The sequence below is a fragment of the Theropithecus gelada genome, chromosome 7b, assembly GCF_003255815.1.
Source record: "Theropithecus gelada isolate Dixy chromosome 7b, Tgel_1.0, whole genome shotgun sequence".
In the NCBI taxonomy this organism is placed as follows: Eukaryota; Metazoa; Chordata; class Mammalia; order Primates; family Cercopithecidae; genus Theropithecus; species Theropithecus gelada.
The window spans coordinates 74696851-74721080 of record NC_037675.1 but is presented as its reverse complement, the minus strand read 5'-3'; the positions used below and the strand labels follow the sequence as shown (position 1 = coordinate 74721080).

At 39.5% G+C, this 24230-nt stretch overlaps 1 protein-coding gene across 7 annotated transcripts in view; it reads left to right on the top strand.

Moving 5' to 3' along the window:
- The window catches only part of NUMB (NUMB, endocytic adaptor protein), a 194363-nt gene that overhangs the window by 109400 nt on the left and 60733 nt on the right, over positions 1-24230 (top strand). For all 7 annotated transcript variants that reach the window (XM_025391615.1, XM_025391611.1, XM_025391613.1 and 4 more), the window contains one exon: positions 3224-3364. In XM_025391615.1, the coding sequence (XP_025247400.1) occupies positions 3239-3364 (126 nt within the window). In that variant the 5' untranslated portion in view covers positions 3224-3238. The remainder of the gene's footprint in view (positions 1-3223; positions 3365-24230) is intronic.

Sequence of the window (24230 nt, the reverse complement as noted above, 5' to 3'; positions counted from 1 at the left end):
GTGTCTGGCTTGGCCAAGTAGGTAGCTGAGTAGTTGTCTTTGCTAAGACAAAGAAATTAAGAAGAAAGGAATCATACAGGGTTTTTTGTTTTTTGTGTGTGTGTGGGTTTTTTGTTTGTTTGTTTGTTTGGCTTTAGGATCATTTGGAGAGTGCCAACTTGAGTAAGGAGAGAGGTTTTTCATTTTCTTATACTTGTATTTGTGTATGTTCTTGTTTTTTATGTTTATTTATTTATTTACTTAACTTCTTTTTGAGACATAGTCTTGCTCTGTTGCCCAGGCTGGAGTGCAGTGACACAATCTCAGCCTACTGCAACCTCTGTCTCAGAAGAATTCAAGCGATTCTTCTGCCTCAGCCTCTTGAGTAGCTGGGATTACAGGTGTGTGCCTCCACGCCCAACTAATTTTTGTATTTTTTGTAGAGACGGGGTTTCACCATGTTGGCCAGGCTGGTCTCAAATTCAAATTCCTGACCTCGTGATCCACCTGTCTCAGCCTCCCAAAGTGCTGGGATTACAGGCATGAGCCACTGTGCCCAGCCAATGTATGTTTTTAAAATGTGATTTAAAAGAATATAGCAGGATGTATTTTCTTTCTTTCTTTTTTTTTTTTTTTGGACAGAGTTTCTCTCTTTCGCCTAGGCTGGAGTGAAGTGGCGCGATCTCGGCTCACTGCAACCTCTGCCCCCCAGGTTCAAGTGATTCTCCTGCCTCAGCCTTGAGTAGCTGGGATTATAGGTGCACGCCACCACGCCTGGCTAATTTTTGTATTTTTAATAGAAATGGGGTTTCACCATGTCGGCCAGGCTGGTCCCAAACTCTTGACCTCAGGTGATCCACCTGCCTTGGCCTCCCAAAGTGCTGGGATTATAGGCATGAGCCACCGTGCCTGGCAACAGGATATATTTTCAAGGAAGGTTATGGAATTCTTTTTGGAAGTCTTGTACAGTAAGGTAGGCCTTCATTTAGGTAGTTTAGGAATAAGTGATCTGCTTAAATTCATTTTTAGAAAATCCAGAGGTTTTTACATTGCCAGTCCTCTGTCAGAATTTTTACCTTTAAAGATATATGGTAAGATTGGCTTGTTTGTGCAAACTAGCTAGTTTGGTGATAGTTCTGCTGTGGCATTATGGATTTTAAAATACAAAATGACTTTCCTCAGAATGAAACTTTGATTTCCAAGTCTTTATTGGTGACTTGTGGGAATTGATGTTCAATCCATTGCTATTTAACACTCCTGACAGAAAGGACAGCTTTTTATAGCTTTGTCACATCATTTTCTTGAGTTAAGATCACTTTTAGGCTAGTTGAGGTGTTTGCATCCTTCATGGAAAGAGTGAGACATGCTTCTTATGCTTCTTAACAGAAAATTGGAGGTATTAGTTTAAGATTTTGAGATTTTACTCTGCAAGGGGGTACTTATTATGTTTGTTGTTTTTTTGAATGTTCTATAATTTCTTCTCAGTTAGGTCTCCTTTCTCTGTAGTTTTGTGATTTCTACTGTACCTTTGACAGCATTCAAGAGGTAACTCTTCCAGTAACACAATAAAGAACTGACTATAACACTTTTTTTTTTTTTTGAGACGGAGTCTTGCTCTGTCACCCAGGCTGGAGTGCAGTGGCGCGATCTCGGCTCACTGCAACCTCCCCCTTCCAGGTTCAAGCGATTCTCCTGTCAGCCTCCCAAGTAACTGGGATTACAGACGTGCACCAGCATGCCTGACTACTTTTTGTATTTTTAGTAGAGATGGGGTTTCGCCATGTTAACCAGGCTGGTCTCCAACTCCTGACCTCAAGTGATCCACCTGCCTCGGCCTCCCAAAGTGCTGGGATTACAGGGGCAAGCCACCACACCTGGCCAACACCTTTTAGTTACAAAGTTGATAATGAAACTTGTACCTTTGTCTTTTTTTTTTTTTTTATGTTGCTATGATGATTATCGATATGGAAAGGCATTCTGACGTCATACTGCTTGCAAGAAATTCTTCTGGCCGTGTGTGGTGGCTCACGCCTGTAATTCCAGCACTTAGAGAGGCCAAGGCGGGAGGATTGCTTTCACTCAGAAGTTTCAGACCAGCCTGAGCAACATAGTGAGACCTCATCTCTACTTTTAAAAAAAAAAAGGCCAGGTGTGGTGGCACATGTGTCTGTAGCCCCAGTACTTGGGAGACTGAGGTGGGAGGATTGCTTGAGCCAGAGAGATATAGGTTGCAGTGAGCTGTGATCACGCAACTACACTCTAGCCTTAGTGACAGAGTGAGACTGTCTGAAAAAAAAAATGTTTTTTCTCTAGATTTAGTCCTAGTAGCAGATTTTTTTTTTAAGTGTGCTTATTTATTTATTTACTTATTTTTGAGACACAGTCTCACTCTGTCACCTAGGCTGCGTGATCTCGGCTCACTGCAACTTCCACCTCCTGAGTTCAAGTGATTCTCCTGCCTCAGCCTCCTGAGTACCTGGGATTACAGGTGTGCGCCACCACACCTGGCTAATTTTTGTAGTTTTAGTAGAGACGGGGTTTTGCCATGTTGGCCAGGCTGGTCTTGAACTCCTGACCTCAAGTGATCTGCCCACCTCAGCCTCCCAAAGTGTTGGGATTACAGGCATGAGCCATTGCGCCTGGCTTTAAGTGTGTTTAAAGAAAACTATATTTTATTCTTCATGACATCTTTTATAAAAATGTGATTGTAATCCCTGCTTTGCTCATATGCTAATAATGAGGCCAAAAGATTCCTAAATTTTAGTGTTTCAGAATGATTTTTTTTCTTAATAAGTATACAGGTTTTTAGAAACTGTTAGCAGTCTATAATTTGGCCCACATGTACAAATTTCCATTTTCAGGTGTTGGAATGGATCTGAGAGGTAGATGGGTAGGGAGAATTTCTCATTGGTTTGTTATAACTAAAGTTCTTGAAAATTCTGAGGATAATATGTCTTCAAATCCTACTAGAAGTTATTGTTGTTCTTACAAGGACCAGTATTGTAGTTGTCTTTTCAAAACGTAAAATGATTTGTTTGTTTGAACTTAGTGTTACTCTAAGAGGAATTGTTCTAATCATTCATTTTCCCTTTAACTGTGGTTACATAATAATTATATATTGCTTAGATAAAAGCCAAAACCTTTAATTTTGGAAATTAGATTTTTGGTTAATGTGGTAATCCAAAGTTTAAATATGTAAGAAGGTAATATTTCTTTTAAATATTTTTTTTTCCTCTGTCTTCAGGCTGTAAAAATTAAAATGAACAAACTACGGCAAAGTTTTAGGAGAAAGAAGGATGTTTATGTTCCAGAGGCCAGTCGTCCACATCAGTGGCAGACAGATGAAGAAGGCGTTCGTACTGGAAAATGTAGCTTCCCAGTTAAGGTAAGAGCTGATGTTTCTATAAGTCTGTATGTGGAAAATAACTGACAATCTAGTGTATGTGAAATCTCATTAATAAGGACAATTAAGAGAACCCTCCAAAAATCAAATCCCTTCACAGTCTGCTTCAGTGATAGAATTAAATGAGAAAGAAAGGAAAATAGGCCGGGCACAGTGGCTCAAGCCTGTAATCCCAGCACTTTGGGAGGCTGAGACAGGTTGATCATGAGGTCAGGAGATTGAGACCATCCTGGGTAACACGGTGAAACCCCGTCTCTACTAAAAAATGCAAAAAATTAGCCGGGCGAGGTGGCGGGCGCCTGTAGTCCCAGCTACTTGGGAGGCTGAGGCAGGAGAATGGCGTGAACCTGGGAAGGGGAGCTTGCAGTGAGCCGACATCCGGCCACTGCACTCCAGCCTGGGGGACAGAGCAAGACTCCGTCTCAAAAAAAAAAAAAAAAAAAAAGAAAAAGGAAAATAATGAGAGAGAAAACAAGATAGATTTTAATTAGGGAGTTTTCTTTTTATATTTAAATATGAATTTCTGCTATATAATGTGGAGTCAGTACAAATATTCTGATAAGAATACTAATCCTGAAATACCTAAAGATCCTAAATTATCAGGACTCAAATTTTCAGTGGAATATGCTTACTAACTGGTGAAACTGAGGGAGTGTAAGTCAGCTGTCTTAAATACAAGTCTTGCGTATTTTAGAAATCCTTAAATGAGAAGAGTTAAATAAAAGGGAGTTTTCCCTTTAATCTTCTAACTTTTAATGGTACAGGGGTCATTTAAACTAATGCCTTCAGTTGTAAGATCAGAAAGTAGAGACTCACAGAGGTTAAGAACATAGTGAAGATACTGAGAAGGCAGTGATATACAGGTGCTTTTCTTTGTATTGCCCGAGACAGGTCATATTTTAGTGAAATGAAAGAAATGTATATGCTATTTGCTATTTAATAAAAAGAAGCAATATATTATGTAATCACAGTGTGAGATGTATTAAATGTGGGGGCAAAAAAATAGAATTAGACCAAATGTTAATATCTTAAAGGAAAAATTGTAGTTTGATATGAAATGTTAATTTTTTGTCTATTTACTAAATATTCCTCCTTTTTTTTTTTTTTTTTGAGACAGTCTCTCTCCATAGCACAGGCTGGAGTGCAGTGGCATGATCTCGACTCACTGCAACCTCCACCTCCTGGGTTCAAACGATTCTCCTGCCTATGCCTCCTGAGTAGCTGGGACTACAGGGGTGCTCCACCACACCCAGCTGATTTTTGGATTTTTAGTAGAGACAGGGTTTCACCATGTTGGCCAGGCTGGCCTCGAACCCCTGACTTCAGGCGATCCTCCCGCCTCGGCTACCAAAGTGCAAAGTGCTGGGATTACAGACATGAGCCACTGCACCCAGCCTATTTCCTATATATTCTTTTTTTTTTTTTTTTTTTGAGATGGGATCTTGCCATGTCGCCCAGGCTAGAGTGCAGTGGCACCATCTCGGCTCACTGTAAGCTCCTCCTCCTGGGTTCAAGCAATTCTCCTGTCTCAGCCTCCTGAGTATCTGGGACTACAGGTATGCACCACCACGCCCAGCTAATTTTTTTGTATTTTTAGTAGAGACAGGGTTTCACCACATTGACCAGGCTGGTCTTGAACTCCTGACCTCAAGTGATCTGCCTGCTTCGGCCTCCCAAAGTGCTGGGATTACAGACATGAGCCACCACACTCGGCCTATGTAGTCTTATAAGTGTAAATATTCTTATGATTTTCTTCCTCCTTTTTACTGCCTCAGTACCACTGACTTAAATATGGGCTAAAGCTTCAGAAAGGAAAAAAAAAATCTTCCATATGACAGGAAAAGTGATCTTAAATATACAGGTTAGAGAAATGCATGGCTTTTTAAATACACTAATTTTTCCACCGTCTTTTAATACCTAGGAGTTTTCCTAATCACTTAACTTTGTTTACTTAACTCATTTGCTGAAATTTTTAATAGAAATAATAAATATTTTAATTTTAAATGTTTAATATGACATTAAATTATGAGAAAAATCCTACTTACATAAAAATGAATACTTTTTTTTTTCTGTATTATCTCCCCCACCATACAATTGGCTTACTTTGGCTATTTAAGTTGAATATTACGTATGTAGAAAGAGGCACATTGGTTGCTTGGAGTATAAATTACAGCCTCTTAGGGAGGCAATTTGGAAATATCTATTAAGATTTTATTTATTTTATTTATTTTTTATTTTGAGATGGAGTCTTGCTCTGTTGCAAAGGCTGGAGTGCAGTGACAAGATCTTAGCTCACTACAACCTCTGCCTCCTGGATTCAAACGATTCTCCTACCTCAGCCTCCTGAGTAGCTGGGATTACAGGCATGTGCCACCATGCCTGGCTAATTTTTGTATTTTTAGTAGAGACAGGGTTTTGCCATATTGGCCAGGCTGATCTCAAACTCCTGACCTCAGGTGATCTACCCGCCTCGGCCTCCCAAAGTGCTGGGATTACAGGCCTGAGCCACCATGCCTGGCCTTTATTAAGATTTTAAATGCACTTTTCATTTCACCAGCAATTTTACATTTAAGAATTGCATTTAAGTACATTTATAGATATACTGGCATAAGTGGTCAGTCATCATAAGATTTGTAATATCAAAAATATGGAAACAACTTAAATTCCCATCATTCCGGATTTGGTTAAAGAAAGTGTGACAGGCCTGGCGCAGTGGCTCACACCTGTAATCCCAGCACTTTGGGGTGCCGAGGCGGGTGGATCACCTGAGGTCGGGAGTTTGAGACCACCCTGACCAACATGGAGAAATCCCTTCTCTACTAAAAATACAAAAAAATTAGCTGGGCATGGTAGTGCTTGCCTGTACTCCCAGCTACTAGGGAAGCTGAGGCAGGAGAATCTCTTGAACCCAGGAGGTGGAGGTCGCAGTGAGCCAAGATTGCGCCACTGCACTCCAGCCTGGGCAACAAGAGCGAGACTCCGTCTCAAAAAAAAAAAAAAAAACAAACAAACTGTGACATCCATTAAGTTGAATTCTTTGCAGTTATCATTTTTTTAAAGTAAGGTAGATCTATATTATGTATTTAATAAATATTTTTTGAACATCTGTCATATGCCAGGCATATGCTAGGTGGTAAGCAAAAAAGACATAGTTTTTTTTCTTGTGGAGTTCACAGTCTTCTTGTGAGGGAAACAGACTTTAATTAGATATTTGCATTACAATATATTATTACAGGGCGGGCACAGTGGCTCATGCCTGTAATCCCAGTACTTTGGGAGGCCAGGGCGGGCGGATCATGAGGTCAGGAGATCAAGACCATCCTGGCTAACACGGTGAAACCCCATCTCTACTAAAAATACAAAAAAAAAAAAATTAGCCGGTCGTGGTGGTAGGTGCCTGTAATCCCAGCTACTCAGGAGGCTGAGGCAGGAGAATTGTGTGAACCAGGGAGGCAAAGTTTGCAGTGAGCCGAGATTGTGCCACTGCACTCCAGCCTGGGTGACAGAGAGAGACTCTGTCTTAAAAAAAAAAAAAAAAAAACCAAACCAAAAAAACAGTATATTATTATAACCTGAGGTAAATACTTTTAAGAAAGGAAATCTGGTTCTGTAAGAACATGTAAGGAAAAAAACTTGATCCTAGACTATAGGATCAGAGTAAGGCTTCCCTGTGAAAGTAAAGTTTGACCCGATATTTGAAGATTGAGTGGGAATTAATTAGATGAAAAGGTGAATAGAGCATTAGAAAATTATGGAAAGCATGTGTAAGTAGGCACTGGGTGACAAGAGGAAAGAATGATAAAGGAAAACTGTAACGCAGAAAATTGTATGAGATGACCCTGTAGGAAAGCAGGGCAGGGCTTTGTAGGCCATGCTAAGGATTTTGGACATGGGAAGCCATTGAATGGTGTGTTCTTTTCATTATTTATTAAGGTAAAGTACATATAACATAAAATTAATCCTTGTAAGCATTTTTATTTTATTTTATTTTTTGAGACGGAGTCTCACTCTATTGCCCAGGCTGGAGTGCAGTGGTGCCATCTCAGCTCACTGCAAGCTCCACCTCCCAGCTTCAAGCCATTCTCCTGCCTCAGCCTCCCGAGTAGCTGGGACTACAGGCGCCCGCCACCACACCCGGCTAATTTTTTGTATTTTTAGTAGAGACGGGGTTTCACCGTGTTAGCCAGGATGGTCTTGATCTCCTGACCTCGTGATCCACCTGTCTCAGCCTCCCAAAGTGCTGGGATTACAGGTATGAGCCACTACGCCCAGCCTAATTTTTGTATTTTTAGTAGAGTCGGCATTTCTCCATGTTGGCCAGGCTGGTCTTGAACTCCTGACCTCAGCCTGACCGCAGGTGATCTGCCCATCTTGGCCTCCCAAAGTGCTGGGTTATAAGCATGAGCCAGTGTGCCTGGTTTCAGTGTATTTATTACTAAGTGATAAGGGCAAGCTGCAGAACTATTTATGTAGTATGATTTTGTTCTTAGTTAAAAGAAAAATATGAATATTGCGTTTAAGAAATATTAAGAAGACACAAATAACTGCAGAATGAATATGGAGGATTGGAGATATTTTACTTTTCAGTCTATGTCCTTTGGAACTAGTGACATTTCTTGTGAGCATATATCCTATTTATAATATTTTTTTAACACTTCATTCACAGATTCTGAGAGGTTTGTATACAGTGTTGAAATAATTGAAGTAAAGTTAATTGAAGCACTTCTAATCAGCTGTGAAATCTATAGCTTTTAAGTATGTTGTGTGAGATGAATAAGTTTTGATAACTTTCAGTGTAATTCTCACTTGTCATAAAATCAGCTAGATGGGATATGCTTTAGAGCAGTGGTCCCCAGCCTTTTTGGCATCAGAGACTGATTTCGTGGAAGATAATTTTTTCGTGGATTGGGGTTAGGGGGCTGGAGCAGGTGGTTTTGAGATGAAACTGTTCCACTTCAGGCATTAGATTCTTATAAGGAGCGCACAACCTCAATCCCTCACGTGGGTAGTTCACAATAGAGTTTGTGCTCCTATGAGAATCTAATGCTGCCACTGATGTGATAGGAGGTGGAGCTCAGGCAGTAGTGCTTGCTCACCCTCCGCTCACCTCCTGCTGTGTGACCCAGTTCCTAACAGGTCACTGACCAGTATTGGGCTAAGGCCCCCAGTGTTGGGGACCTCTGCTTTAGAGACTGTGCAGGCAGGGCAGCTTATTTACAGTGTGTTTTGTTTCGTCCTTTCCAAATGGCTTTTTGAAATCCTTTCTATAGGACATTCAGTGTCTCTACTATGTTGTGTCTTCCCTTCTCTTCGTTTCCTATGTCACTCCTTCCCTTCCCAATTCATACATTTATATACAGCTGACTCCCAGAGTACAATAGGAGAATCAGAATTTGGAATGTTTTTTCCATATCCTCGAGGTAAATGCATTTCCTCAGTCAGATATAGCAGGGCAAAAGATGCTTCATTCTGCCTTGCCTTAGACACCAGTGAGCTTGGAATACAATGTTGTCCATGGAGGCAACTAGTAGGGTGTTGGGGGCACTCACTAAAGAAGAACAAATTTGAGAGTACAGAAAATGAGTTGCTTTTGAAGTTCCTACAGGACATGCACATGCAGATCCTCACTGACCAAGAAAACACCATGAGTTTTTATTTGAGGGTTACAAATATATTTTAGTGAGTAGGTAAATTTATAGATGACAAATCCTTGAATGATACAGACTGACTGTACATAAAGTTGTAGGTGGGTGAGATTACCTAGGGAAAGTGAGAAGATGGCCTAGAACAAACCCTTGAGGAATGAATACCAACATAGAGGGGACAGGCAGTGAAATAGGCTTGTTCAAAGGAGAGTAAGAATGAATAGCCAAAGAGATCGAAGGGAAACCTGGAGAGTATGGTCTTAGAAACCAAGGTTTCAACATAGGAGAAAGTGGTCAAATGTTATAAAGAGATCAAGTGAGAAATGAAACCTCATTAGATTAAAAACTTGAAAGTCATGGTGACTTTGATGATAATGACAGCACTTACAGTGCAGTCCTGAGTATTGAATCCAGATTGAGGAGTGAATGGATGCAAAGTAAGGAAGAAGATAACACATCTAGACAACAAATGTAATTCAAGCTTATCTGAAAACGTTTATAAGGATGGGGGAGGGGTGGAAGGGAAGAATTACGTGGGGCATAAGGAAACTTTTGGTGGTGGTGGCTATGTCTGTTTTTGATTGTGGTGATGGGTTTCTCAGGTGTATACATATTTGAAAAACTCAGCAAATTGTAGGGTTTAAATATGTACAGTTTCTTATATAAATTATATTTCAGTAAAGCTGTTAAAATTTTTTGAATAAAAGTTTATCTTCAAAAGGCAGAGTAGTAGCAAAGATAATGTGAGGTTAAGGAACATGTAAGTGTGGGGGGTTAAAGCCAGATTTATTAGAGATAATTTACATACCATGAAATGTACTCATTTAAAGTGAATAAGTCTCAGCTACTTGGGAGGCTGAAGTGGGAGGATCACTTGAGCCCAGAAGGTAAAGGCTGCAGTGATCACGCCACTGCACCCCAGCCTTGATGGCAAAGCAAGACCCTGTCTCTAAAATATGAAAAGCAAAGTTAATAAATCACCTGTGATTTCCTTTTCTGTTTTGTTTTTAAGATGGGAACTACTTGAGCATAATTAAATGCTTTTTACAAAGAAGCATGTAGAGAATGGATTAGTTTTAAAATGAAGGAAGAATGCTGCTTCTATTTTAACAGGTGCAGGTAGAAAATAGGCTGGAAATTCACCTCAGTTTGTGGTATTGGTGGCTTGAGATTGATGGAATTTTATTCTGAAGACTTATTTTCTCAAGGAAATAGGAAGTGAAGACAGATATAGGAGAGTGAGTAGAGAAGTTGAGGAATTGGATTTTGAGGACAATGGAATAGCTAGAGAATAGGAGAGAGAAGCTTGAAGGAATGTGAACCATTAGTAGACAATAATAAAGTGCAACTGCAGCTGGTTTGATCTTCACTGTGTATATTTAAATATATTAGTATCTATATAAGTATAATTGGTAACAGTAATGATTAATTAAAGTAGGTTTCAGAGCTTGTCTTGCAATTCTATCTGCTGGTATAACAGAGAGAATTTTTTTTTTTTTTGGGGGGGACAGTTTTGTTGCCCAGGCTGGAGTGCAATGGTACAGTCTTGGCTCACTGCAACCTCTGCCTCCCGGGTTCAAGCAATTCTCCTGCCTCAGCCTCCTGAGTAGCTGGGATGACAGACGTGTCACCACACCCAGCTAATTTTATATTTTTAGTGGAGACAGAGTTTCTCCATGTTGGTCAGGCTGGTCTTGAACTCCCAACCTCAGGTGATCCGCCCGCCTTAGCCTCCCAAAGTGCTTGGGTTACAGGCGTAAGCCACTGCACCTGGCCTACAGAGATAATTTTTTTAATGGAGGAGGAATTTTAATGTAACAAATGAAATATTACCCATAGGAAACTTAATCTAGTGCCTCTCAAAGTGAGATCCCAGGACTTTTTCTTTTGTTTTTTTTTTTGAGACAGAGTCTCACTCTGTCGCCCAGGCTGGAGTACAGTGGCCGAATCTCAGCTCACTGCAAGCTCCGCCTCCCGGGTTCACGCCATTCTCCTGCCTCAGCCTCCCGAGTAGCTGGGACTACAGGCGCCTGCCACCTCACCCGGCTAGTTTTTTGTGTTTTTTAGTAGAGATGGGGTTTCACCGTGTTAGCCAGGATGGTCTCGATCTCCTGACCTCGTGATCCGCCCGTCTCGGCCTCCCAAAGTGCTGGGATTACAGGCTTGAGCCACCGCGCCCGGCAGATCCCAGGACTTTTTCAAGAGTTGTAAGGCGAGTATTAAATCACAACATGCCACTCTTCTCACTAAATTTCTTTGTTTTGGAAAATATCGTTATTTTTTATTAGAAATATGTTATTCAACTTACCACACAATGGAGTTAATTATTTTAAAATGAATTAAATATCTTTAAAAAAAATTTTTTTTTGAGACGAAGTCTCACTGTTGTCTGCCAGGCTGGAGTTCACTGGTGCTATCTCCGCTCAGTGCAACCTCCGCCTCCCGGGTTCAAGTGATTCTCTTGCCTCAGGCTCCTGAGTGGCTGGGATTACAGGCACCTGCCACCACGCCTGGATACTTTTTGTATTTTTAGGAGAGACGAAGTTTTACCATGTTGGCCAGGCTGGTCTCGAACTCCTGACCTCAGATGATCCACCCACCTCGGCCTCCCAAAGTGCTGGAATTACAGGCTTCAGCCACTGTGCCCGGCCAAATGTTCTTATTTTTAATTTCTACTACAGTAATTATTAGTAGCTATAACTGACATAAACAAAAAACTCCTTGGGATCCTCAATGTAATTAAGTCCTGAGACCAAAAATTTCAAGAACTATTGATTTTTTTTTTTTTTTTTTTTTTTTTTGAGACGGAGTCTCGCTCTGTAGCCCAGGCTGGAGTGCAGTGGCCGGATCTCAGCTCACTGCAAGCTCCGCCTCCCAGGTTCACGCCATTCTCCGGCCTCAGCCTCCCGAGTAGCTGGGACTACAGGCGCTGCCACCTCGCCCGGCTATTTTTTGTATTTCTTAGTAGAGATGGGGTTTCACCGTGTTAGCCAGGATGGTCTCGATCTCCTGACCTCGTGATCCGCCCATCTCGGCCTCCCAAAGTGCTGGGATTACAGGCTTGAGCCACCGCGCCCGGCCAGAACTATTGATTTTTAAAAATCTTTTTAGGTTCAGGAATACAGGTGCAGATTTGTTACACAGGTAAATTGCATGTCACTGGGGTTTGGTGTCCAAATGCTTTCATCACCCAGGTAGTGAGCATCGTACCTGATAGGTAGTTTTTCGACCATCACCCTCCCGGCTCAAGTAGGCTCTGGAGTCTGTTGTTCCCCATCTTTGTATCCACGTGTATTCACTGTTTAGCTCCCGCTTATAAGTGAGAACATGCGGTATTTGGTTTTCTGTTCCTGCATTAATTCGCTAGGATAATGACCTCCAGCTGCTTCCATGTTGCTGCAAAAGACATGATTTCAGGTTTTTAATGACTTCATTGTATTCCATGGTATATACATACCGCATTTTCTTTATCCAGTCCACCACTGATGGGCATCTACGTTGATTCCGTATCTTTGCTATTGTGAATAGTGCTGTGATGAACATAAAAGTGCATGTGTATTTTTGGTAGAACAATTTGTATTCCCTCAGGTATATACCCAGTAATGGGATTGCTGGATTTAAACAGTATGCTTCATCAATTAAAGTAATATACTAAGAATCTGCCTGTAATTGTCTACTAACATATTTTTTAATGCTGGTATTATTTTTGGTTGTAAATAAATTGGCAGAATCCTAACTAATCCTTTAACTTGTAATTAAAATCTTACCAGATTATGCAGAACATATGGCATGCTGAAGTGGATTTTCTATTGGGTAAATTCTGGAGGTCATTTTTCGGATTTGGAGAGGTAGAGATTAAGGGGCTGAATGTAGAATTCATACTCATTTGTTAGGTTATTTGGTCTCATTATTTTAACTCACTGTTAAATGAGGTGGAAGGGCTTTCTCATCCCTTTGGTTTAGGGATATAAAATACTTATTCATTTGTTACTAGGAATTGTGCCAACATGTATAAATGGGATAGAACAGATGGAGAATTGAGCATATGGATGCTAGAAATGCATGTGTTTACCGCTTAAACCATTTTGCTGTATTAAATGATTTGCCAAATGGTTTTGGAGACCATACCTTTCTGAGATAAGGACTGCCATTGTGCTAGAAGTTACAACAGATAGTATTTTTAGTATTTTAATAACAAGCATTTCTTATTTTGTGTGTGGCCATAGCACAGAAAGTAGAGCTCTTATTATTTCAGTATTTCTCAGAGACAAGTTCCTAATCCAGTGGCTGACCTACCATGTAACATGTAATAACCTGTGATTTCAGAAGATTTTGGTGCAAAGTATTATGCCAAATTAGAAGTAGCTGAATATAATTTATCAAGATAAAAGCAAAGATGCACCAAATAAAAAATAAAGTGGGAAAATAATCACAGGCTGAAATTTTAAATTTTTATTATATAAATTTGAAAACATGGATAAAGTTGGTAATACTCTTAGGTTATATAAATGACAAAAACTGACTCTAAAACAAATTGAAAATATAGATAGAATAGTTCATGTAGAAGAAATATCATAAGATATTAAAGAGGTACCTTATCTTCTATTCCCAACATAGGCAACCCCCAACCCTTAACATAGGCTCTAGGCCCAGATCATTTCATTTTAAGATCATTTTAAATACCATTAAAAGCTTTACTAAAAAGACAAAACTGATGCTTTATCTGTTTCCTAAAGCTTTATAAGTTTCTTTTATAAGCCTATAAATTCTTTTTACATATGTAGTATTTAAAAACTTGATAGCATCCAAAAAGGAGACTACAGTCTAAATTAATTTATAGATAACAACACGAAGCTCTTGATAAAATATTAACAAACAGAAACCAGCAACCCAATTAAAGAGTATGTACCTTCATTCATTAGTATCTAATGACAGAATAAAGGAGCAAATGTTTTTTATATTAGGATAAGGCAGCCCCTTACATACATACACACAGAGACTTCCCACTAATTCCCACTGACTAGGATTAGAATCAAATGCCCACATCATAGTTGTGAGGAAAGCTAAGGAAGCAATTACTTTGTATTTTCAACCTGTACCGTAGAGGGAGGTAGGTTCTTCCAGCAGGGATGCTGGTTGAAAGAATGCCTGTCATGTAGGCAACTAACAATGTCAACCACAGTTACTATATCATATTTATTCTTCTTAAATATCTATCCTCTCTGTCCTCTTGTTCATTTTCCTACTGCCACTACTTTAGTCTGGTCCTTACCTTTTTTTCCCCCTTAGACCATTATAAGAACTCTACTATTCTTGCTTCCAATCTGTCTCTCCTCCAAACTGTTATCCCAGTGTTGTAGTAGTGATCTTCCTAATTGCAGATATGGTCTTGTCACTTACCTACCTCATGTTCTTCAGTGGTTCTGTAATAAAATCCTAGACCAGTATCTAGAACACTTTAAAAGCATACGCTTTTGTGGTCAGGCACAGAGGCTCACACTTGTAATTCCAGTACTCTGGGAGGCCAAGGCAGGAGGATCACTTGAGCCCAGGAGTTTGAAGCCTGTGCAACATAGGGAGACCCTGTCTTTACAAAAAAAAACAGAAAAAATTAGCCAGACATGGTGGCATGTAACTGTGGCCTCAGCTACTCAGGAAGCTGAGGTAAGGAGGTAGAGGCCGCAGTAAGCCATGATCGCATCACTGCACTCCTGACTGGGTGAGAGAGTGAGAACCTGTCTCAAAACAAACAAAGCATATACTTTTAAGCTATACAACTTGAGTTTGAATTTGGGCTTTGCGATCATTAGCTTTGTACAAGTGTTCTGAGAATTGAGTGAGTAAATACAGTACATTAAAAACAACACTGCCTGGTACGTGGTAAGTGCACAATAAATGTTAGTTGCCGCTACTGCTCTTGTCATTGGTTAGATGCCAACTGAATACTGAAGTTTTTATCTGCATGTTTTTTTCCTTCATTGGATTTTTAATACTAGAAATTAAATATCTTCTCTTGAATGTTGGCCTGAAGCTTTTGATAGATGTTTGTTATCTGAGTGATATGCATTGACCACACCAACCTGTTCTAGTATTAAAAATTCTATTGTTTATCCCAGATAAGACATTTTCCAGTGCTTATATAATTTTATTGCCTTTGTGACAATCTTCTGCACCTGCAATAATGTTTCATTTCAAAGCTGCCTCACAGTATAACTTTTTGGAAGATAACTCTGTGTGACAAGTAGTGATCCAAACTTAATGTCAGCCATGTGTAGTACCAATGAAATAAGTAAGGTTACAGTTGGTTGAGCAGATACATTGTCTTCACAGCTAAATTTGCTGGCATGCTGGCAGACATCACAATTTGCTCTTTTACCTGAAACAGTAAAAGTTTAAAGAAATGGGGCCAGGGACAGTGGCTTACACCTGTAATTCCAGCACTTTGGGAGGGCAAGGCAGGAGGATCACTTGGGCCCAGGGGTTTGAGACCAGCCTGCAATGTAGTGAGACCTTGTCTCTCTAAAACAATGTTTTTTTTTAATTTAAAGAAACGTCTTTGCATCAGAGCAGTGAGATATTTGAGAGAAGTTCAACTTCATTTGTTACTCTTAAGGACTTATTTTCTTTGTGGCCTAGTATGCAGTAAGATTTCTGTTACATGATGTTATTAGGGAATAGTTGGAATATCTATTTGATATTCCATCCTATTTGAAGGTAGGATTTGAACTCTAGTAGCTTAGCTCTAGAGGGTTCTCTCCCTTAAGTACTATAGTGTAGTTTTATAACATAAAACGATCACTCATGACAGTTTAAAAATTGTTTATTAAAACAATGTTGAATATAATTTAAACTTTAAAATATTTTTAAATCAAAGTAATATAAGCTCTTGGTTACAAAGCAACAGGCATGGTAACCTGTAGTCCCAGATACTCTGGAGGCTGAGGCGAAAGGATTGCTTGATGCCAGAGGTTCGAGGCTATAGAGGTCTGTGATCCTGCCTGTACTGCACTTCAGCCTTGGCAACACAGCAGACCTCATCAATCAATCAATCAATCAGTCAATCAATCAATCAACACTTTTTCTACCCCATTTCCATTCTATAGTGATGCTTTTAACCATTTTTGTTTGTGCTTTTACCATTGGTAATGTTTTAATTTTTTAAAGAATACAGTTTTACTGACTACTCTTAATTTACCCATTTTTCTACTGTTCTCTACTCTAAAAAGAAAGGATGACTTAACACACACACCCTTTTACCTTTGACCCTTTTCCACTTAGATTTTGGGAATTAAATTATTATTTTTAGTTCTACTGTTGGTATCCTACACTCACAAATTTATTGTTCCATTAACTTTAGGTAGTATATCTTGATTCCCTACCATGTAAAATAAAAATACTAAAACCCCTTACTCTCTTACCTTCAAACTTGTATCTGCTGTTTTCCTTTTATTTGTAACATTATGTAGGTCAGTGTATTAGTTCATTCTTACACTGCTATAAAGAAATACCTAAGATGGGTAATTTATAAAGGAAAGAGGTTTGATTGACTCACAGTTCCACATGGCTGGGGAGGCCTTGGGAAACTTACAATCATGGTGGAAGGCAAAGGGAAAGCAAGGACCATCTTCACATGGCGGCAGGAGAGAGAAGCTCAGTGAGAGCACAGGAAAAAGACTGCCACTTTTAAAACCATCAGATCTCATGAGACCCACTATCACGAGAACAGCATGGGGGAAACTGCCCCCATAATCCAATCACCTCCCATCAGGTTCTTCCCGTGACACATGGCGATTACATTCAAGATGAGATTTTGGTGGGGACACAGAGCCAAACCATACCAGTCATTTGCATTCTGTCCTACAGCCATTAATTAAATCTCCCATTCCGTGTCTTGAGTTTATTGTAAAAGTTTTCATTATTATGACTCTTAATATTGTTTAGTGTAGAGCTAAGTAATGTGCTACATTTTCTTCTCTATGAGACCAATAATTCATTGATGTATTTAGCAGATATTTATGGAGTCTGCTGTGTACCAGGCAATGTTCTAAGTACTGCAAATACAGCAAGCAACAAAGCAGAGAACAGACAAAATCCTTGCACCGTGCTTACATCCTAGTGGGTATTAGACTATGAATAAGTAAATATATAAAGTATCTGGTATGTTCAAAGAGAATTAGGGTTGTGAGACAGGCACACTGGGGGAGGGGACAGCCTGAGGTAAACAACCACTGGGCCAGATGGTGCAATTTGCCTGGGGTGGGGTTGGTGTTTGGGCATCAGTGGATGTCCCCGCTGCTCGTTTGTCAGGTGGGGAAGCTGAGGCCCATGGGACATGAGGTCACTGGGCTACTGTCGGCCATCCAAAGTAAGTCTCTGTCTTCGTAATCTACTGTTTTCAAGGTTGGAAATCTCGTTTACACATAGGAGGCAGCAAGGAACTGCAGAAACTGGCAGCCAGGGCCCAGCATCCTGCCAGTGAGATATCAAGTATATAGTCAGATGGCTAAACAGTCACTTCTGTCACATTTGGCCTCAAATGGCCAGAGCCCAATCAGTAACTGCCAGCTTTCCTAATCTCTGTCCCTGCTTCCAACTCTGGACCAACCAGAGAAAGCCAAGTGTGTCCCCCCCACTGCCCGCACCGCTGGCTAGTCACATAGGATGCTCTGCCTTGAGTTTCTGCCACCAGCTTCCCCAGGCCAGCAGCCTCCATCTAGACACTCCTAGAGCCTGCCCTGTGAAGGTTTTCCACTATTCTGCCTGCCCTCGAGTTTCTACCAAACTAACCTCATTGCTAGCAAGCTCTGAATAAATAGCCGTTGCCAGTTCTTAAAAAAAGAAGATAGGGGTTGGGGGGAGGTTTAAGTATAAAGGAGTGTGGGGGGCAGGGGTTACAATTTAAAATAGAATGGTTAATGGCTGGGCACGGTGGCTCACGCTTGTAATCCCAACACTTTGGGAGGCTGACATAGGAGGATCACTTGAACCCAGGGGTTTGAGACCAGCTTGGGCAACATAGCAAGACCCCATCTCTTATTTAAAAACAAAAAACAAAAACAAAAAAATGGGATGTTTAGGGAAATCTCTCACTGAAAAAGTAACTTTTGAGCAAAGACACAAAGTGAGAAAGCAAGCATTTCAGATTGCCTGAGGGAAGTAGATTGTAAATGGAGTGGCAAGTACAAAGGCTCTGGGGCAGGAGAGTGCCTGGTATATTGGAGGCACAGCAAGGAGGCCAGTGTGTTTAGAGCAAAAGGATAGGGAGAGATGACATTAGATAAGTAACAGGATACCACACTGGTTTAGTGCTTTTCAATACTGTCAGCCCTATCACCTACATTTTCAGTACAGACATGTTACAGTATTCCTTATACTATCTGAAATGAAATGCATACGTAGTATAACCTACTTATGCTTACATAACTAAGTATATAAAGAAGAAATAACAGAAATTTTAGATAAAATTATATCCAATATGTAAATGGACCTAATGATACTAGAAGACCTAAAGTAGTACACTTTTACAGAGAATTGCAGTGGGTAAGATACCTGCAAATGTAGACAGAAATGATGTGTTGGTAACTCATATACCACAGTGGATTGTAAATGGTGATGTTATTTTCTGAAGTGGTAAACAACTCTTGATAAAATTCTTATTAAAGTCTAACCTTCCTTTGATTGACACAGCAATTTGTGCAAAAAATACTGTGTGTATATATGTAAAATGGAGTTACATCTAATCTAAAATAATTATGAGTAAGTTTCTAAGTAAATGTCCAGTAGGACATTCAAATGTCAAACAGGAAGCCAGATGGCTGTCATCCATGGGTCCTTGTCCACTACCTAGGAATAATTTTCCCAGTCATTGTTACCAAAAATGCCCACATACATTTTCTCAACACTCCCCATTGACAAACTACTGGTGTAGGGCCTTATAGACCATTGTAAGGATTTTGGCTTTTATTCAGGATGAATAAAAGGAAATAATTAGGAAGCTATTGGAGAGTTTTGAACAGAGGAGTAGGATTATACGACTTATATGTTAAAAGAATCATTCTGGCTTCTGTGCTGAGATTCAGCTATAGATGAACAAGGGTGATAACAAAGAGATCATTTAAGAGGCTTTTACAAAAGTCCAGATGGAAGATGATGTGACTTATGTTAGGGTAATGGCAGAGGAAGTGGTAAGACGGGGTCAGATTCTGGATATATTTTGCAGGTAGAGCTGATGTCATTTATTGATAGATAGATTTGTGAAGTGTCACAAGAAAAAGAGAAGTCAACTTTTTTTTTTTTCCTTGTTTTTTAAGAGACAGGATCATCCTCTGTTACCCAGGCTGGAATGCAATGGCACAGTCATAGCTCACTACAGCCTCAAAGTCCTGAGCTCAAGTGATCCTCTTGCCTCAGCCTCCTGACTAGTTGGGACTACATACAGATGCCCAGCTGATTTTTAATTTTTTTTGTAGAGGTGGGGGTCTCGCTATGTTGTCCAAGCTGGTCTTAAACTCCTGGCCTCAAGCAATTCTCCCACCTCAGCTTCCCAAAGCACTGGGATAACAGGTGTGAGCCACTGCACCTGAACTGTACCAACATTTTTTATTTGAACAATTGGAAGGGTGGAGTTCCCATATATTAATTTGGGGAAGACTGTTGATAGTAGAGTAGATTTGTGAATGGGGGATGAAATCAAGCATTCAGTTTTGATGCTGTTGTAAATGGTAAATTTTTAAATATAATTTTCTGCTTATTTCTGTTATAAAAATATTAACCACTTTTGTATATTGAAATTAGATCTAGCAACCTTACTAAATGTAGTTATTATAGTATTTTATTTGAATCTTCTTTTGTTTTTTTCTACTAATACAATAATACAGTCTATGAATATTATAGTTGTATTTCTTCCATTTCAATTTTTATAATTTCTTTTTCTTGCCTCATTGCACTGGGCAGAGCTTGTGGTACAGCGCTGGGTAGAATTGGTGATAGCAAGTATTTTTGCCTCATTTGCAATCTTACCACAGTTTCTCAAGTTAAGCAAGTTCCCCTCTACTCTTGGTTAAGATATATATAGATATAGATATATTTTTTTGAGACAAGAGTTTTGCTCTGTCACCCAGGCTGGAGTGCAGTGGCATGATCTTGGCTTACTGCAACCTCTACCTCCCAGGTTCAAGCGATTCTTGTGCCTCAGCCTCCCGAGTAGCTGGGATTACAGGCATGCACCACCAACACCCAGCTAATTTTGTATTTTGAATAGAGATGGGGTTTTGCCTTGTTAGCCAGGCTAGTCTCGAACTCCTGGCCTCAAGTGATCTGCCCACCTTGGCCTCCCAAAGTGCTGGGGTTACAGGTGTGAGCCACCATGCCTGGATGGTTAAGATATATTTTTAAAACTATGAATGAAAACTGAATTTTAGCAAAAGTTTTTCTGTACTTATTGAGATGATTATTTTTTATTTTTATGTATTTATTTTTAAGACAGAGTGTTGCTTTTTTTGAGACAGGCAGGCGCCACCACACCTGGCTCATTTTGGTATATTTTGTAGAGATAGGGTTTCACCATGTTGGCCAGGCTGGTCTTGAACTCCTGGCCTCATGTAATCTGCCTGCCTCAGCCTCTCACAGAGCTGGGATTACAGGCATGAGCCACCATGCTCAGCCGAGATGATTATGATTTTTATCTTAATTGTTAAGTGGTTTATTCCATTGATTATGTATTTTGAATAGTCAACCAATTTTACATTCCTGAAATAAACTCAGCTTAGTACCCATCATAATCAAGTTGAATTTATTGAGTATATTAAGGGATTCTGTTTGCTAATATTTTGTTCAGAAACTTGACATCTATGTTTTTGAGACAGATTGACCTGTAAAGTTTCCTTTCTTGTAGTAATGCCCTTGTGAAATTTTGTATTAACAGAATTGAGGCTGGATTATAGTTTTGGCAAGGCTCTGTCTTCCTCTGATTTACTTCCATTCCTAGGACATACTTTTCCAGGTGTTCCAGATGAAAACCTGGAGTGTTCAATGTAGCCCATTCCTCTGGTAGGTCCTGAAATCTAATCCTTCTCTCCTTAGCAAGATGAGAATGCTCATTTTGTTTAACATGTTCCTTTGCTTTCTTTACTTCTTTTGAATTAGTAGTTAGTTTTAGAGGCTTGGTTATATTTAGTCCCCCCCCCACCCCCAGAAATACTTCATTGGTGGTGTTCACTGTTAATCAGAAGGCACGCAATAGCTGATTGTCATTCTCTTGTGATGAAAATAGCAATAGTTCTTTCATGATCTTTGCCTGGGTTTATTCATTAAGGGTTGCAAAATAACTATATTCCAATTCTGTCATCTTTTCTTCGTTTTAAAGAAGAATAATGATAAGTTAATATATGTAATAACAGTAAACTGTAAACCATGACTTAAATAGGAGAGTTGCAGGTAAGCTTTAACAGAGGTTGTGTGAGGTAGCTGAAAGAAGATAGATCTAGAAATCAAAAGAGCAGAATTCTATTCCTGGCTTTGTTAATTTACTAAGTTATATGACCTTGTATAACTCACTTAACTTTTTGGACACGTAATGTCACATTTGAAAATTAAAGTTTTGGGATCTCACATTTTTTTCAGCTCTTAACTTGTATGATTAAACACATCTGCTTAGGTCATAATGGGAATTGTAGCCCAAATTTATAGTTAAAGAATAGCCCATTTAATTTAACTACTCCTCTTTGGTTAAAGTCTCAAAACATGTTTTGCTATTATTGTATTGTGCACATCTACATACTATGTTTGCTATATAGCATAGGCTATGTATGTACATGTTAAGATACTGTAAAGCTCCTTATAACTTGATGAATATTATGTCACTTTTGTTAATGTTGGGAACTGCTGACTATAGAGTCTCTCACGTCAGAGGTCTGCATTTCTTCTGATGGATAAATCACGAAAGCAGGGGGAGGGAATCTATTTTTTAAATACTTTTTTCAAGAAAGGGAAAAATGACTTAATTCATCCGAGAATGAAATTCCACATACTAGTTTTTCCAAAGTACATTTTTGTGAATTAAAGTTTCTTACTCAGAAGGAGTTTGGAAAAGGCATACAAACAAAAGAAGTCCCAATGTCAAATATTTTAGCCATTAAGCATAAATCAGCTGCAATTCTTCAGTGAGATAGTGTCTCAGAGAAGAAAAGGGATCTCTTTAATAATGTTTATTTCAGTGGGCATGGTTTTCTCATAGTCTGATAAGACACAAAGCTTATTTCTGTTTCTACATTTCTACAATAGTCCATAAGTGAAATAATTCTTTTCCCTTCTACCAAGTCTTCCTTTTTTTTTTTTTTTTCTTTTTGGCTGGCATAAATAGCAGTATGTGACCAACTGAACTGATTAAGCTAAGTGATAGAATGATACCCATTGGAAATACTTTGAAACCTGTATCCATTCCTCAAATCCTACAGGTAACTCAGAGATCATAAAACTCTACTTTCTCATTTTATTATTAATACAAAATGAAAACATGGAGGGATTGAGTTGAAGGTAGTAGTAGAAGTAAGCCTTAATATAGAAAATGAGAGAAAGCACAGGTATGTAGTACTGCAGATAAGAAAGTGGGGAGATTCAACCACAGACCCCAAAAAATTAAGATATGTGAATACTTGGAGTATATGCTAATACCTTTTTTTTTTTTTTTTTTGAGATGGAGTTTCGCTCTTGTCGCCAGGCTGGAGTGCAGTGGCGTGATCTCAGCTCACTGCAACCTCGGCCTCCCAGATTCAAGTGATTCTCCTGCTTCAGCTTCCTGAGTAGCTGAGATTACAGGCGTCCACCACCACTCCTGGCTAATTTTTTTGTGTTTTTAGTAGAGACGGAGTTTTTGAACATGTTGGCTAGGTTGGTCTCGAACTCTTGACTTCAGGTGATCCGCCCACCTTGGCCTCCCAAAGTGCTGGGATTACAGGTGTGAGCCACCGTGCCCAGCCTATGCTAATACATTTGAAATTTTAGATTAGCTATACATGTTCTAGGAAAATATACATTACTAGTTAACTAAAGCAGGAAAAGAAAAGTTGAATAGGCCCCAAACCTTAAAAAAATAGAGCTGTTAAAAAACAAAACCAAAAACTGTCTCTTTATCTAAAAGGAACTAATATAGATGGTTTCACAAGTCAGTTCTGTCAAGCACTCAAAGAGTAATTCCTATGCTATTTAACTATACTGGAGTATATAGGAAAATAATGGACAGTTTTCAGATTCTTTCATAGCATTAACAAAATTCTGCTACAACAACCTAATAAAGATAGTGCAAAAAAAGAAAACAATACAGTAGTTCTACTAATGAATATATGGAAAGTATCGCAGATGAGCAGTCTGGGTAAAAGAAAAGAACAAGTAGGCACAAAAATAGCAACAAATGGGAGCTAAAAGTAAATACTAAGGCGGTGGCTCACGCCTGTAATCCTAGCACTTTGGGAGGCTGAGGCAGGAGAATTGCCTGAACCCGGGAGGCAGAGGTTGCAGTGAGCCGAGATCGTGCCATTACACGCCAGCCTGGGCATCAAGAATGAAACTCCATCTCAAGAAAACACACACACGCACAAAATCAAAAAATTAGACTGGTGTGGTGGCAGATGCCTGTGGTCCCAGCTACTTGGGAGGCTGAGGCAGGAGAATTGCTTGATCCGGGGAGGTGGAGGATGCAGTGAGCTGAGATTGTGACATTGCACTCCAGCCTGGGCAACAGAGCAAGACTCCATCTCAAAAAAATAAAAAAAAAAAAGAGGATCAACAATCTAAAACCATACACTTCTTCAAAGGAAGCATAGGGTAGTCGTAACAAATTTGGATCTGGCAGTGGATTCTTAAATAAGACATTAAAAGCATGAGCAACAAAAGAAAAAATAGATATATTGGATTTCATCAAAATTAGAAACTACTGTGCATCAAAGAATATTATCAGGAAAGTGAAAAACTATAGAATGGGAGAAAATGTTTGAAAATTATGTCTGATAAGGATCTAATGTCCAGAATATATAAAGAACCTTTATATCTCAACAAAAAAGACAACCTAATTTTTAAGTGGGCAAAGGACTTAAATAGAGATTTCTCCAAAGAAGGCCAGGCGCAGTGGCTCATGCCTGTAATTCCAGCACTTTTGGAGGCTGAGTCAGCAGGATCGCTTGAGCCCAGGAGTTTGAGATCAGCCTGGG